The sequence below is a fragment of the Musca vetustissima genome, unplaced genomic scaffold, assembly GCF_032173495.1.
Source record: "Musca vetustissima isolate MV318-11 ecotype Yass unplaced genomic scaffold, APGP_CSIRO_Mvet_v1 utg1319, whole genome shotgun sequence".
In the NCBI taxonomy this organism is placed as follows: domain Eukaryota; kingdom Metazoa; phylum Arthropoda; class Insecta; order Diptera; family Muscidae; genus Musca; species Musca vetustissima.
In genome coordinates, this window is record NW_026884577.1 from 124,545 (window position 1) to 140,231 (window position 15,687).

Consider the following 15,687-nt stretch of genomic DNA (forward strand, 5'->3'; position numbering starts at 1 on the left):
CCATTACAAGCCTTCTCCGAATTTCAAAACTGATGTCATTCGTTTTATTTATGGCGGTACCAAGGTATATAAAATCTTTAACTACCTCGAGGCTGTAGTTCTCAAGTTCCACAATTGGTCCGAGTCTACTGGACGTATTGCGCATTGATAGCATTAGCATGGTCTTCTCGCCGTTTACTGCCAGACCCACTTTGGCAGACTCCTTCTCAATTTGTTCAAAGGTGGATGTTACCGCTCTCAGTGTTCGACCCATTATGTCGATGTCATCGTCATAGGCGAGTAACATGTGTTGTTTGGTGTACAGAGTGACATTTCTGTTCACCTTTGCGTCTCATATGACCTTTTCCAGCTGGATGTTAAAAATATCACACCACAAACTAAACTGTATGAATCCTCTTTTGGTATTGAAGGGCTCCGATAGGTCCTTTCCAACTTTAACTGCTGACCTTGTGCCCGTTAAAGTTATCCTGCATAGCCGAATTAATTTTACAGGAATGCCAAACATAGACATGGCTTTATCTCAGAACGGATAGGCCTTTCGAATGCGGCTTTATAGTCGACGAATAGCTGGTATGTGTCGATATGTTTTTCGTCGATCTTTTCCAGGATTTGGCACAGAGTGAAAATCTGGTTAATGGTGGATTTGCCTAGTCTGAAGCCGCATTGGTATGGTCAAATAATGTCATTGACCATTGGCTTCACACAGCACGCTGGATAGCACTTTATATGCGATGGGAAGAAGACTAATTCCTCTATAGTTGGCACATATCGTTTTGTCTCCTTTTTTGTGCACAGGACACTGAATGCTAAGGTTCCAATTATTGGAATCACCTGAAGCATGCTCATTACCAGCATCTGACCACCAGTCTTGAATAGTTCGGCTGGTAACCCATCGGCTCCTGCTGCTTTATTGTTCTTAAGCCGATAAATTGATTTTATGACCTCATCTTAGCTAGGTGGTATACACTCTATACCATCATCTGATTATTGGTTCTGGGGTATCTTCTTCACCGCCACTATTTGATACCAAAAGTTCATCTCTACAGGAGGATGTGCCTGCACCAAAACCTTCGGTCTGATGTTTTACTCGTTGGTAAGATTTTCGGACTTCATTCTGACTCCTGTACATTTCGATCTGCTCACGCTCACGTTTTTCTTGTTCTTTCTTTTTTCTGAAAAAAAGTTTCTCCTTTTCTCCCGATAATTCTCCATCACATTACGTGTTGCAGGGTTGCCCAATATGCTGCGTTTTTCCCATCAATAGCATTATGACACTCCTGATCGTACCATGGGTTTCTTGTTGGTGGTTTTTGGTACCCAAGTGTGGCTTTTGCTGCAGTTTTAGAGAGTGGGCAATTCTTTGCCATTTGTGCTTCTATACTATTATCGGGACAAAAAGTGCTTTCGTCAAGCAGGTGGGTAAGTTGAGCGGAGTAGGCCTCGGCTACCTGTTGTGTTTGCAGCTTTTCGACGTTGAGTTTCCGTGTTGTGTTAGATCGCACCTTTGCTGCAATATTAAGACGAGTGCGAACCTTGGCGGCTACAAGGTAGTGGTCCGAATCGATATTCGCATCTCGAATCGTTCGATCGATCTAATACACTGGATGAATGTCTTCCGTCTATCACAACATGATCAATTTGATTTCTCGTTGCTTGATCAGGAGAAATCCAGGTGGCCTTGTGTATATCGAGATGCTTGAATCTGGTGCTGCTAACTATCATGTTTTTTGTTGCCGCGAAATCAATCAACCTCATGCCATTGTCGGATGTGTATATCGATTTTTGCATTAAAATGCAGAATTTTAATGTCATGATCATGCTGCGGTAAAATAGCTTTGGTCTGGTCATCATTGGGCGCAAATAAGACTGATGCAGAACTTCGCGTTTAAGTGGATTATATCAATTCGCTCATTTACTGCAGTGAATCTGGAGACGAGGTCTTTTATTCTCCTGTTAACCGTAAATCCGCAGCCAAATTCGCGTCTCGTTTCATGGCAGCTATAATACAGGGCGTAATCGTCTGCTGTACTTACGCCTGTTCCTTTCTATCGCATTTCCTGTAAGGCCATAATATCGACTTTGTACTTCTTGAGTACATCCGCCAAAGCGAGAACTGCGCCTGTTCTGTATAACGTGCGCACATTCCAAGTGCATATTCACAGATCGTAGTCCTTTATACATTTGCGGGGGTCGTCAACATTAGGGGGGTTTGGTTTTCATTTTCTTTGCTTTTTCATAGAAGGATGTGCCTGCACCAAAACCTTCGGTTTGGTGAAGAGATGAAGAAGGAAACCTGGTGACAGATACATACAGCGTGCTGAGGATCTGGAAGGAACATTTTGAAAAGCTTCTGGTATCAAATAGTGGCGGTGAAGAAGATACCCCAGAACCAATAATAGATGATGGTATAGAGTGTATACCACCTAGCCAAGATGAGGTCATAAACTCAATCAATCGGCTCAAGAACAATAAAGCAGGAGCCAATGGGGTTTTCAACCCAATTTTTATAGTTCTTATGGATGAACTCGCGGCACATATCAGCTCACTGTTTCAATGGATGATGAAAATAGCTACCCCAGGTGACACCGCGGGGAGGTCATTGTCCACAATTGTGATGAAAGAGGGACCAAGATAAGCCTGAACTTCGCCATGTTAAAGCCAATCAGAGCCCCTACGCCACCCTCTAAATTTTTTTAAATCTACGCCTTTTTCGACTTTTGAAAAATATATATTTTTTTTAAATCCACAACTTTTTGATCTGAAATCATTCCTTTTTAATTTTCAAAATCTTGTAACGGTTTCTTCGTTACATTCTTAACAAAATACAACCCATGGTATCCTTCGTGATATGTGTGTGTATGTGTATGTATACCATTGACAGGAAGCCCTATTACGAACGAGTAACGAAACTTACCGAAATTCCTTGTGCTTACTGAACGAAACTCTCCACCAAAATGAAATGACGCCTGCGCACGAGTCGCCCACTGGTGGGTCAGTCAGATGATGACAGTTCTTCTTCTGTTGGACTTGTAAACAAAACAACAGTACATTTTTCAACCCCGTTTGTCAACGGCATATCCAGCAACAAAAACACATACACACACGCACACAAAGACAACCGCTCATGCAACCGCTCATAGCAGTCACAGTCAGCCTTTCTCTTAGGGGCTGAAATAATTTCATTTTCGCATACGAGAACAACAACAACGACGAACTGAAAGTCACAACAGCAGGGAATTATTGATTTTCGCATGAGCGAGTTAAGAAATTCAGCAGCAGCACCACCACCACCAATCGGCCAACAACCAGTAGTAGCGGAGAGTTTCTAAACGAAGACGAAGAACGAAAAAAATCGGAACAGAAAACTTTTCAGTTGTTTTTTTTTCTTGGATTATTGAGTCAACATTTTTATTCTTGAATTCGGTTGCTGTTGTTTGAAGACAAAAATAAAAAAAAATCCAATTGAAATGATTTTGAGATTAGAGTAGCAACGTTTCGTGTTGAAAAAAACCAAACGAAATACCGAAAATCCAAGAAATATTTCTTGGGGTCTATCGAAGTGTTCGGACCATTTGTGTATCCACCAGAGGAAAAAAAAAATAAGAACACAACAGCAACAACAACACAATGGCCGACACTGAATTTGAGGAATTCCATCGACCAATTTTCGAGACCCATACAATTCCCTATACCAGCAGTGCTGTGAGTGGTGTTAAAAAATCAAATCCGCATACCTTTTATTCGTAAGTTTCAGAATAATTCAAAATAAAATAAAATTAAAAAAAAATAGTTAGAAGAAAAAAATATTGTGTGAGAAGAAGAAGAAGCAGCAGCAGCATAAGGACATGCCAGCCAACCAGCCTGTATGTCTGTCTGCATATGGAGGCTAAATTGGAGAAAAATCAATGACTACCAAACAGAGTTGTTGTTATTATTGTTGTTTTGGGTGTCTCAGCCAAAAGGGGAGGCAGGGGGTGGTGTTATGATTTCTAAAATAATTATTTTTTTTTTAAATTTTATTATTATTGTTGTTGTTCTTGTTCGTTTTTTTCCAGCCTCATACCCAATGATGACATCGAAGATTCACCATCTTCAAAAAGTGATACATCCGATCAGGAGGACAATATCGACAATTGCAATAACAACAAACTGAATCGCCAGGTGGAAGATGATGATGGCCTCAAGGTGGTCTCATTGTCCTCGGATGGTTCATTGGATACAAATGATTCGTTCAATTCGCATCATCATCATCCTCTCAATCATCAGGATGCCATTGGGGGTTTAGTGGGTATTGGCTCCAGTAATGCTCATCATCAGGCCAATAATGGGAGTGGTGGTGGTGGTGGCGGTGGAGGTCAGTTATCTTCGGCCCCTTCACACAACATGATTATAACCGGACTCAACAATCAACAGCAGAGACGTCGCAGGAAATTACCGGAAATACCCAAAAATAAAAAATGTGAGTTGAACGTGTGAGAATGTGTGTGTGTTTGTAGTGGTTTTGTTGTAGTAATTGTTGTGTGTTTTTTTTTTATTTTCGACAAATCCTTCCCAGTGTTCATAGATTTCCTAGAAACCCTTTTCTGTAGATTCCTAAGTAGTTTTGGGATCCCTAAAATGAATTTAGTCCTCGATAACCAAAATCCTATAAATTTTTTTTATTTTAAAAATATTGGGTTAATTTATCAATTACAAAAAAATTTTAGGTAATAATCCCCAGAAAATAAAAAAAAATTGGTCGCTTTAAAAAAATCGACCAAAAAATAAAATACCGACCGAAACAGTATGACAATTTTTTTGTGAGGCTATTGCAAAAAAAAATTATAATAATGATTTTATAAAAAAATCTAAAATCGATGAAACATTTTTATGAAACCGACCAATTTGTTTTTAAATTCTACCAAATTTTTTGTCGATTATTTCAAAATGCTTTTATAAATCGACCAAATTTATAATAATAAGTTTATAAGCCAAAATTATAATCCCCAGAAAAAAAAAAAAAATGTCGTTTAAAAAATCGACCAAAAATGCAAATACCGTCCAAAACAGTACGACAGTTTTCGGTGAAGTGATTGCAAAACATTTTGAATTGACTAATAATAATTTTATAAAAAAATCTAAAATCGACGAAATTTTTTAAAACCGACCAATTTGTTTTTAAATTCCACCAAATTTTTTTTACCGATTATTTCAAAATATTTTTATTAATCGACCAAATTTATAATAATAAATGTATATTTCATATGTTTGAAACCGACCAATTTTTTTTCAAATCCTACCAAAAATATGTTGGGCGTTTATTAAAAAAAATGTATTTTTTATTGACAAAATTTTTATAAATGAGTTTATATTTAATTTTTTATCTCGCCAACATTTTTTTAAAAAACCGACAATTTTTTTCTAAATCCTACCAAAAATTTTTTAGGCGTTTATTACAAAAATTTGTTTTTTATTGACAAAATTTTTATAAATGAGTTTATATTTCATTTCTTAATCTCGCCAACATTTTTTTAAAAACCGACCAATTTTTTTCAAAATCCTACCAAATTTTTTGGGAGATTATTACAAACAAATTTTTATAAATTGACAAACTTGTTATAAACAATTACATTTTTTATTTTTTTAGAAACCGACCATTTTTTTTTAGTTTTTTACAATTTTTTCCAAAATCTTAAAAATTTTTTGGACGATTTTTACAAAAAAAAAAATTGTTGTAAATTGACAAAATTGTTATAAATGAAGTATTTTATTACATTTCGTCGATATTTTAAAATACAGAATTTTTTTAATCCTACCAAATAGTTTTTTGCAAGAATTTGGTCGATTTTTTAAAAATGTATTTTTTGTAGATTTTTTCATGTTGGTCGATTTAGAACATGAATATTGTTACAAAATATAGAGCATTTAAAAAAATCCCTAGAAAGACCGAAATGGTTTTTGGTAGAAATTGGTCGAATTTTAAAAATGAATTTCCGATCAATTTAAAAGAGTAACAACAATTCTCTTTTAAATTGATTAAAAATTGATCAAAAACTCATAGACCATTTAAAAACTATACAAATGTTCCCTAAAAAGGGTCAATTTTTTTCTTGGTAGAAATTGGTAGAATTTTAAAAATTATTTTTTTCGATTTTTTTTCTTAATTTTGGAAAATTTTGAATTGATTAAAAATTGATCAACAACTCATATACCATTTTAAAACTTTACAAATGTTCCTTAAAAACGGTCAATTTTTTTTCTTGGTAGAAATTGGTCGAATTTTAAAAATTAATTTTTCGTCGATTTTTTTTAATTTTGGAAAATTATAGAAATGTAGTTTAAAATTTATAGAAATATATCCACAACCACAGAAATATCCTTTAAAAACAGATCAATAAGTTTTGGTAGAAATATGTCGAATTTGGTAGAAATTGGGCTAATTTAAAAAAAATTTTTGGTCCATTTTTTTAAAGTTTGGTTTAAAAAAATCTTGTAAATAAATATAATATTACAAAACTACACTAATATCCCATAAAAAGCAGACCAAACTATTTGTTAGAAATTGGTCGAATTTTAAACACTAAATTTTCGTAGATTTTTTTTAGAATTTCGGTCGTTTTAAAAAAGAAATTGTATTTTAATGCATAAAACATTATAAAACTAAAAAAAATCCCAAAAAAAACAACAACAAAAAATAGTAAAAATTGGTCGAATTTTAAAGAAATATATTTTTGGTCGGTTTTATTTTTAAATTTAGTTTGATTAAAAAAAGGCATATTGTTAAAACACATCGACCATACCAAAACAATACGAATGTTGTTTAAAAAATGGCAAAAATATTGGTATAAATAAATTGGCCGAATTTTGAAAAATGAACATTTGGTCGATTTTTTTTTTTTAATTTTGAAGACTGAAAAGCATGTTGTTTAATCATATGGACCATTTCAAATTTATACACTTTTTACTTAAAAACGACCAAAAACATTTTTGATAGAAATTGATATAATTTTGGTACAATTGGTATAAAATGGTCGGTGGGGGTTTTTTATGATAATCCTAATATTACAGGACATAAAGGGTAATATTGCTGAAATGCCAAAAGCACTTCTTAAAAATGGACAAAAAAAAATTTTGTTTTTTTTTTGGTTTTTTGTTAAAAATTGGTCGAATTTTAAAAAAATAATTTTTGCCCATTTTTTTCTAATATTGACAATTTAATAGAAGGTATGTTTTTGCTCACGTGGGTCATTTCAAAACTATGCAAATGTTCCCCAAAAACCATTAAATTATCTCTGTAGAAATTGGTCGAATTTGGACAATTTGAATTTTTGGTCGAATTTGGAAAATTTGATTTCTTTGGTCGATTTTTTGTAATACTTATGAAAATTGTTTTTCAATATTTATTTTTTATAGGCCCAACACGTTTTTCTTACTAAAATCGACCAATAGAGACTACCTCCAGCTCGTCTAAAGAGAGTTCCTTCTACTCGCCTATGGAGATTCCATACAGCTCAACTATAGAGCAAAGTAGCTTCTATAGATATTAATTAGTTCAACAATAGAGACTCTCTCATCGATGCCCTTTCAACGGCAAAAATTTCCTTAGGCTCATCTATAGAGACTCTAATCGAATCGTATATAGAGATTCCCTTCAGATCATCTATAGAGGCACCCTTCAACTCTTCTATAGACACTTATTTCAGTTTACCGCCTGTTAGCCTTTAGAGTCTGCCACCGAATCGTCTATATAGACCTCTGTCGGCTCGATCTGTATAGATTTCCTTCGTCTTTTCTATGGACTTGGAATTTTAAAATTAATAATTTTAGAAGGCCCATAGAGACATGTCTTTAAAGACTCATCTGTATTACAGAAATTCTCATGGGAAGATTTTTTTAATTTTGTTTGTTTTTTTTTTGTCATACACATACACACATACATATCTTTATTTTCCAAATACCTAACCTGCCTGCTCTGGTCTCTGTGTAGTTTAGTTCGAATTTAATTTATCTACAATGCGGCGATTTTTTGCAGCTTCCATTCTACATCTTTTAGGTGGCAATACTGGCGCTGGAGGAGGTGGCACCGGCTTCGAACATTCCAATTTGGCAGATGAAATGTCTTCGGTACGCAATCGTAATGGCCCCACAGCCGGTGGTGGCTCACAACAGGGCCGACAAAATCAACGATCATTTCTTACGCTCAAACACAGTTATCTACTCGACGAAGACTCCAGTCCCGATTCGGAACGTTTACAGAGTCTAGGTGATGTGGACAGTGGTCACAGCACTGCACATTCACCCACCGATTTCAAGAGCATGTCGCCACAAATCACTTCCCCCGTATCGGAATCGCCGGTGCCCCAGCCCTTCGGTGGGGTGCCATTTGCTCAGCTGGAAATGCTCGAGGCGACACATCGCGGTCTGCACAAGTTTATACCACGTCACAACGATGAGATAGAGATCGAGATCGGCGATCCGGTCTATGTCCAGAAGGAGGCAGATGATTTGTGGTGTGAGGGGGTGAATTTGCGAACAGGTCGCCAGGGGATATTTCCCTCGGCCTATGCTGTGGACTTGGATTACAATGAGTTCGATCCGACGGTGCAGCAGGTGAAAAAGGAACGTTATCTGTTGGGTTATTTGGGTTCGGTGGAGACGTTGGCGCACAAGGGTACGGGGGTGGTGTGCCAGGCGGTGCGTAAGATTGTGGGCGAATATGGTAATTCGCCAACGGGTCAAGTGTGTATATTGGAAATATCGGATCAAGGCTTGCGCATGGTAGATCGTTCTGGACCCAATGTAAGTAGGGGAAATGGGGAGAGAGAGGGTGGGTGGGGTGTAGAGGAGTGAAATTGAAATTTGGTTATTAATTAAAAATTTTTTTGTTTCGTTTTTTTCCGCAGAACAAAAAGGACAAGAAGCCTTGCATTGATTATTTCTACTCGCTTAAGAATGTCTCCTTTTGTGCATTTCATCCAAGGGATCATCGTTTCATTGGCTTTATTACCAAACATCCCACTGTGCAGCGTTTTGCTTGTCATGTTTTTAAGGGATCAGAGTCGACAAGGCCTGTGGCAGAGGCTGTTGGGTAAGTTTCGAAAAAGGCCCCTATTTCCCATTAAGGAAATAGGCGTCAAATTTTCCACATGGAAGCCAACCAAAAAAAATTTAAAAATTTGCCTCCTTTAGTAAATTTTGAAACTTATTTTAAAAAACTTTTTCTCCTTCCTCTCCTTACAGACGTGCATTCCAACGTTTCTACCAGAAATTCATTGAGACCGCTTACCCCATAGAGGACATTTACATTGAATAGGTTAGTCAGCCAGTCAGTCGGACAGTCAAACAACCAATCAATCCAACCAACATACCCAAAAGGAAAAGCAGTTACTTTTCATATCGTTTCACAGTATTCTCTTCGGTATATGAAAAGTCAAATACATACATAAAGTATATAATATGTATATGTATATAATAAATATATAGGTACAAAAACTTACTTTCAAAAAAAAAACTAAAAATTCCCTATCTCTCTCAAGTATGCGTGGGGACTAGAGTCCCCTATTACGAAAATAAGGAAAACAAATGGACAAGGAAACTTAAAAAACAAAATAATAATACAAGCCGACAATTTAATCAAATAAAACAACAACAATAAAAACAAGAAGCAAAGAGCATAATTGAAAGGGATTTGAAAAAAAACACAATTGTTGTTTCTGTGTTTTTATTCGATTTCGGGAAATGTACTGAAAGGTAAGTATGGGAAATATGAAAACAATTCAATTAAAAAACATGTAAGGAAAGTAGTAAAGTCGGACTTTGCCGACCATATGATACCCTTCATACATATGTATCCTAACAGACGTCGCCTTTTTGAAGGAACATTGGCATGCAATTGAACGAACTTAAATATGTGATCCTTATCTATATCTGAACCGACTCTAAACATGAATAGGTCGAAATTATATATGGAAGCTATGATATATCTGAACCAGAGATTAATTTATATTAACTTCAGTGTGTTGTGTCAATCGGCCTAGCTATGGATCTTTAGTGCACCATTTACCTAAAATCGGACGAAAATATATATGGAAGCTATATCTAAATCTGAACCGATTTTCACAAAACTTAGCACACGACATTCTATACTTAATTAAGTACGCTATGCCAAATTTCGTGCGAATCGAATGATTTCCAGGGACTTTGTTGCACCATTTACCTTAAATCGGGCGTAACTATATATGGGAGCTATATCTAAATCTGAAGCTATTTTCACGAAACTTAGCACACGTCATTCTATACTTAATTAAGTACGCTATGCCAAAATTCGTGCGAATCGTATGATTTCCAGGGACTTTGGTGCCCCATTTACCTTAAATCGGGCGAAACTATATATGGGAGCTATATCTAAATCTGAACCGATTTTTTCCCAATATCAATAGGGTTCGTCCTTGGTGGACGTGGATTATAAGGCGTGGATTTTTTAAGGACGTGGATTATAAGGCGTGGATTTTTTTAAGGACGTGGATTATAAGGCGTGGATTTTTTAACGACGTGGATTATAAGGAGTGGATATTTTAAGGACGTGGATTATAAGGCGTGGATTTTTTAAGGACTATTATAAGGCGTGGTTTTTTAGGGACTATTATAAGGAGTGGATTTTTTAAGGACTATTATAAGGCGTGGATTTTTTAAAGGACTATTATAAGGCGTGGATTTTTTAAGGACTATTATAAGGGGTGGATTTTTTAAGGACTATTATAAGGCGTGGTTTTTTTAAGGACACCTCAGATTTATACCATAGACAGACGACAGCCTTAATTTGCATTAAAAATTCGTTAATTTGAATTAATATTTACCCCTGACAGACGAGCGTTTCTGCATTTACGAAACAGTTTTTTGCTTCAAAACAATTGTTTGTATGTGTGTAGGATGAACATTTTTTACATTTGTTTCGAAATTTTTCTTTAGGAAGTAGATACATGACATAAAGGAGGAATAGCAACTATGATCTCAGCAAAACTGCCCCCTGTTTAAAAAATGGTTGAAATTTGCCTTCATTTCTTATTTCTATTTTCATAAATATAAATAAATTTGACAAGAAACAATTAATTTTCGACAGCATTGCCATATTGAAATTGCCTAATTCAGTATAAATTCAGTTTGATTTTGTGCATTAACAACACATAAAAATGAGGATAATGTACAAGTTAATTTGAATTAAGGCTGTTAATGCAAATTTAGGCTGTCGTCTGTCTAGGCTATTAATGAATAAAACAACTAGTTATTTTATGGGAGCTATATCTAAATCTGAACCGATTTTTCCCAATTTCAATAGGGTTTGTCCGTGGGCCAAATGAATGAGTTGTGCCATATTTCATCCAATTCGAATCAAAAATGCGACCTGTACTTTGTTTTTAAAATTTAACATCAACAGACGGACATGCATAAATCGACTCTATGCATATTCTCAAAAGGAACCATGTGTCTATCTCGTTTCCTTTTGCCTGTTACAAACATATGCACAAAGCCATAATACCCTGTACCACAGTGTGGTGAAGGGTATAAAAATAAAAAAAAATGAAAATCCTTTAAATACTTTTTTTACCAAAAAAGGTGTGGAGGTTTAAGGCGTTTTAAGGACTATTATAAGTCGTGGATTTTTTATGGACGTGGATTATAAGGTGTGGATTTTTTAAGGACGTGGATTATAAGGCGTGGATTTTGTAAGGACTATTTTAAGGCGTAGATTTTTTAAGGACTATTATAAGGCGTGGATTTTGTAAGGAATATTTTAAGTCGTGGATTTTTTAAGGACTATTATAAGGCGTGGATTTTTTAAAGACTATTATAAGGCGTGAATATTTTAAGGTCTATTATAAGGCGTGGAATTTTTATGGACTATTATAAGGCGTAGATTTTTAAGGACTATTATAAGGCGTGGATTTTTTAAGGACTATTATAAGGCGTGGATTTTTTAAGGACTATTATAAGGCGTGGATTTTTTAAGGACCAGTATAAGGCGTGGATTTTTTAAGGACTATTAAAGGGCGTGGATTTTTTTAACGACTATTATAAGGCTTCGATTTTTTAAGGACTATTATAAGGCGTGAATTTTTTAAGGACGTGGATTATAAGGCGTGGATTTTTTAAGGACGTGGATTATAAAGCGTGGATTTTTTAAGGACGTGGATTATAAGGCGTGGATTTTTTATGGACGTGGATTATAAGGCGTGGATTTTTTAGGACGTGGATTATAAGGCGCGGATGTTTTTAAGGACGTGGATTATAAGACGTGGATTATAAGGCGTAGATTTTTTAAGGACGTGGATTATAAGGCGTGGATTTTTTAAGGACGTGGATTATAAGGCGTGGATTTTTTAAGGACGTGGATTATAAGGCGTGGATTTTTTAAGGACGTGGATTATAAGGCGTGGATTTTTTAAGGACGTGGATTATAAGGCGTGGATTTTTTAAGGACGTGGATTATAAGGCGTGGATTTTTTAAGGACGTGGATTATAAGGCGTGGATTTTTTAAGGACGTGGATTATAAGGCGTGGATTTTTTAAGGACGTGGATTATAAGGCGTGGATTTTTTAAGGACGTGGATTATAAGGCGTGGATTTTTTAAGGACGTGGATTATAAGGCGTGGATTTTTTAAGGACGTGGATTATAAGGCGTGGATTTTTTAAGGACGTGGATTATAAGGCGTGGATTTTTTAAGGACGTGGATTATAAGGCGTGGATTTTTTAAGGACGTGGACGTGGATTATAAGGCGTGGATTTTTAAGGACTATTATAAGGCGTGGATTTTTTAAGGACGTGGATTATAAGGCGTGGATTTTTTAAGGACTATTATAAGGCGTGGATTTTTAAGGACTATTATAAGGATTGGATGTTTTAAGGACTATTATAAGGCGTGGATTTTTTATGGGTTATTATAAGGCGTGGATTTTTTAAGGACTATTATAAGGCGTGGATTTTTTAAGGACTATTATAAGGGGTGGATTTTTTAAGGACTGTTATAAGGCGTATATTTTTTAAGGACTATTATAAAGCGTAAATTTTTTAAGGACCAGGCGTGGATTTTTAAGGACTATTATAAGGCGTGAATTTTTAAGGTCTATTATAAGGCGTGGATTTTTTTAGGTCTATTATAAGGTGTGGATTTTTTTAGGTCTATTATAAGGCGTGGATTTTTTATGGGCTATTATAAGGCGTGGATTTTTTGGGGACACCTCAGATTTGATGAATAAAACAACTAGTCTTTTTTCAGAATTTATCAATGTTGTATCTTTATATTTTTCTTATTTAATACATTTATTTCTTTAATATATCTATTATTAATATATACAAACTTTGTTGTTTCTGCGTTTTTTTAATGACTATAATTTTCTCTAGTTTGTTTTTCATTACTTGGTTTTTACGTTCTGTTTGGTTTTTTTATTTGTTATTCTCATTAACTAAAATTACTAAAAAATTATTAACGATTTAATTTACAATATCATTTGTTGTTGCAATACTATACAAATTTTATTTTATACCAATACCTATATACATACATACATATATATAATTTTTTATAGATCTGTACATAACTAAATTTTTTGTATGTAGGTTGTTTGTTACACAAAATATGTACATATTTATATAATATAAATTGAGGCAGGAAAAAAAAACTCCAGGTTACGGCTGATGGGTTTATATGGGAGAGCCAATGATGATAGATATCCGTTGAATGATTCGTGGTCCAATGATAGCATTATAATACAAAGGCCCTTTACAGGGGCCGTTATATCTAGAAGTACTTGGGAACGTCTTCCACATATAATAGACTCCACATAAAGGTCCTGTTTACGTAATTTACAAACGTAAAATCAATAACAAATGACTTTGGTTTGTTGTATATGTATATAACGAGCCTCTCCTCTTTCTCTCCCTATTTTAGTTCCTATATAGACTATATTAAAATTTGTTTGTAATTGACATTTGATTCGTATGTGCTACGATTGTTTGGTTATATACAGGGGTAGAGACAAATAATAATAGAAAGGGGTCATAAGGGAAAGAAACGAAAATGAAACAGTTGGGCTGAAGTGTTCCGTGTAGGGCTAGATTTATCTTGCAAATATTTAATGAAACTTTTTTTTGAGGGATTGAAAATATTATATAAATTACAATATATTTTTTAAATACAGGCCTCAGTAAGTAATTCAAAAAAAATTATATAAAAACACACACATATATATAATTATTTAATTTAAATCAATTTTAAGAAAAAAACCAGTAAGGAAAGTTGTAGAGTCGGACTGGGCCGACTATTTGATACCCTTCACCAATTTGGATATATTTGCACATATGTACCGTTGCAATTGTATGCAAATGTTCCCTCGAAGGAACATACTCATGTCTTTCCGCAACCTATGCTAAATTTAATTTCATTCGGGCATATTTAAAGTCGTCTGCGTACCATGGGACAAATTTATGGAAAACGATTTACAGCAAACTTGACACACGCTATTTGGTATGCTGTACTGTTAAAAATTTAATCTCAATCAGACACCCGTTCGAAATACATACAGATGCTATGGCTGCATCTGCATAAATTTCAAAAAAAAAAACCTAATAACGTCATTTAAGTCTGAATTAGATACGTTGTACAAAATTTCGTGTTAATCGGACAAACATTAGGATTTCGGATCAAAAAAATATAAATGGGATCTATATTAAAATCTGAACGGATCTTCACGAAACTTAGCACACATCATTTTAGACTCATTTCAGTACGCTATGCACAATTTCGTGCAAATCGAAAATATATATAGGGACTTTGGTGCACCGTTTACATCAAATCGGACGAACATATTTATGGGAGCTATATCTAACTCTGATCAGATTTTCACGAAACTTAGCACACCCCTATCTAGACTAAATTCAGTATGTTGTGCCAAATTTTGTGCAAATCGAAAGATAAATAGGGACTTTGGTGCACCATTTGTCTTAAATCGGAATAAAATATATATGGGAGGTATATCTAAATCTGAACCAATTTTCACGAAACTTAACACACATCATTCTAGAGTTAATTCAGTACGCTATGACGAATTTCGTGCAAATCGAAAGATATATAGGGTCTTTGGTTCATCATTTACCTTATATCGGACGAAAATATATATGGGAGCTATATCTAAATCTGAACAGATTTTCACGAAACTTAGCACACATCATTCTAGATTCAATTCAGTACGCTATGACAAATTTCGTGCAAATCGAAATATGTTTAGGGACTTTGGTGCACCATTTACCATAAATCGGACGAAAATATATATGGGAGCTATATTTAAATCTGAACGGATCTTCACGAAACTTAGCACACATCATTCTAGATTCAATTCAGTACGCTATGACAAATTTCGTGCAAATCGAAAGATATATAGGGTCATTGGTGCAGCATTTACATTAAATCGGACGAAAATATATATGGGAGCTATATATAAATCTCAACTGATCTCCACCAAACTTAGCACACATCATTCTAGGCTGAATTCAGTACGCTGTGCCAAATTTCGTGCAACTCGAAAAATATATAAGGGCTTTACTGTACCATTTACATAAAATTGGACAAAACTATATACGGGAACTATATCTAAATCTGAACCGATTTTCTTAAATTTCAATAGGGTTCGTCCTTGGGCCAAATATGTGAGCT

General features: G+C 34.8%; 1 protein-coding gene across 1 annotated transcript; it reads left to right on the forward strand.

Moving 5' to 3' along the window:
* Positions 1-3,591: 3,591 nt before the first annotated feature.
* LOC133331573 (JNK-interacting protein 1) lies at positions 3,592-9,301 on the forward strand. The gene is made up of 5 exons (XM_061539957.1): positions 3,592-3,743; positions 4,056-4,459; positions 8,012-8,778; positions 8,883-9,067; positions 9,220-9,301. Exons 1-5 carry the CDS (start codon positions 3,628-3,630, stop codon positions 9,290-9,292), a joined length of 1,545 nt encoding a protein of 514 aa, XP_061395941.1. The 5' UTR covers positions 3,592-3,627; the 3' UTR covers positions 9,293-9,301.
* The last annotated feature ends 6,386 nt before the right edge of the window (positions 9,302-15,687 follow it).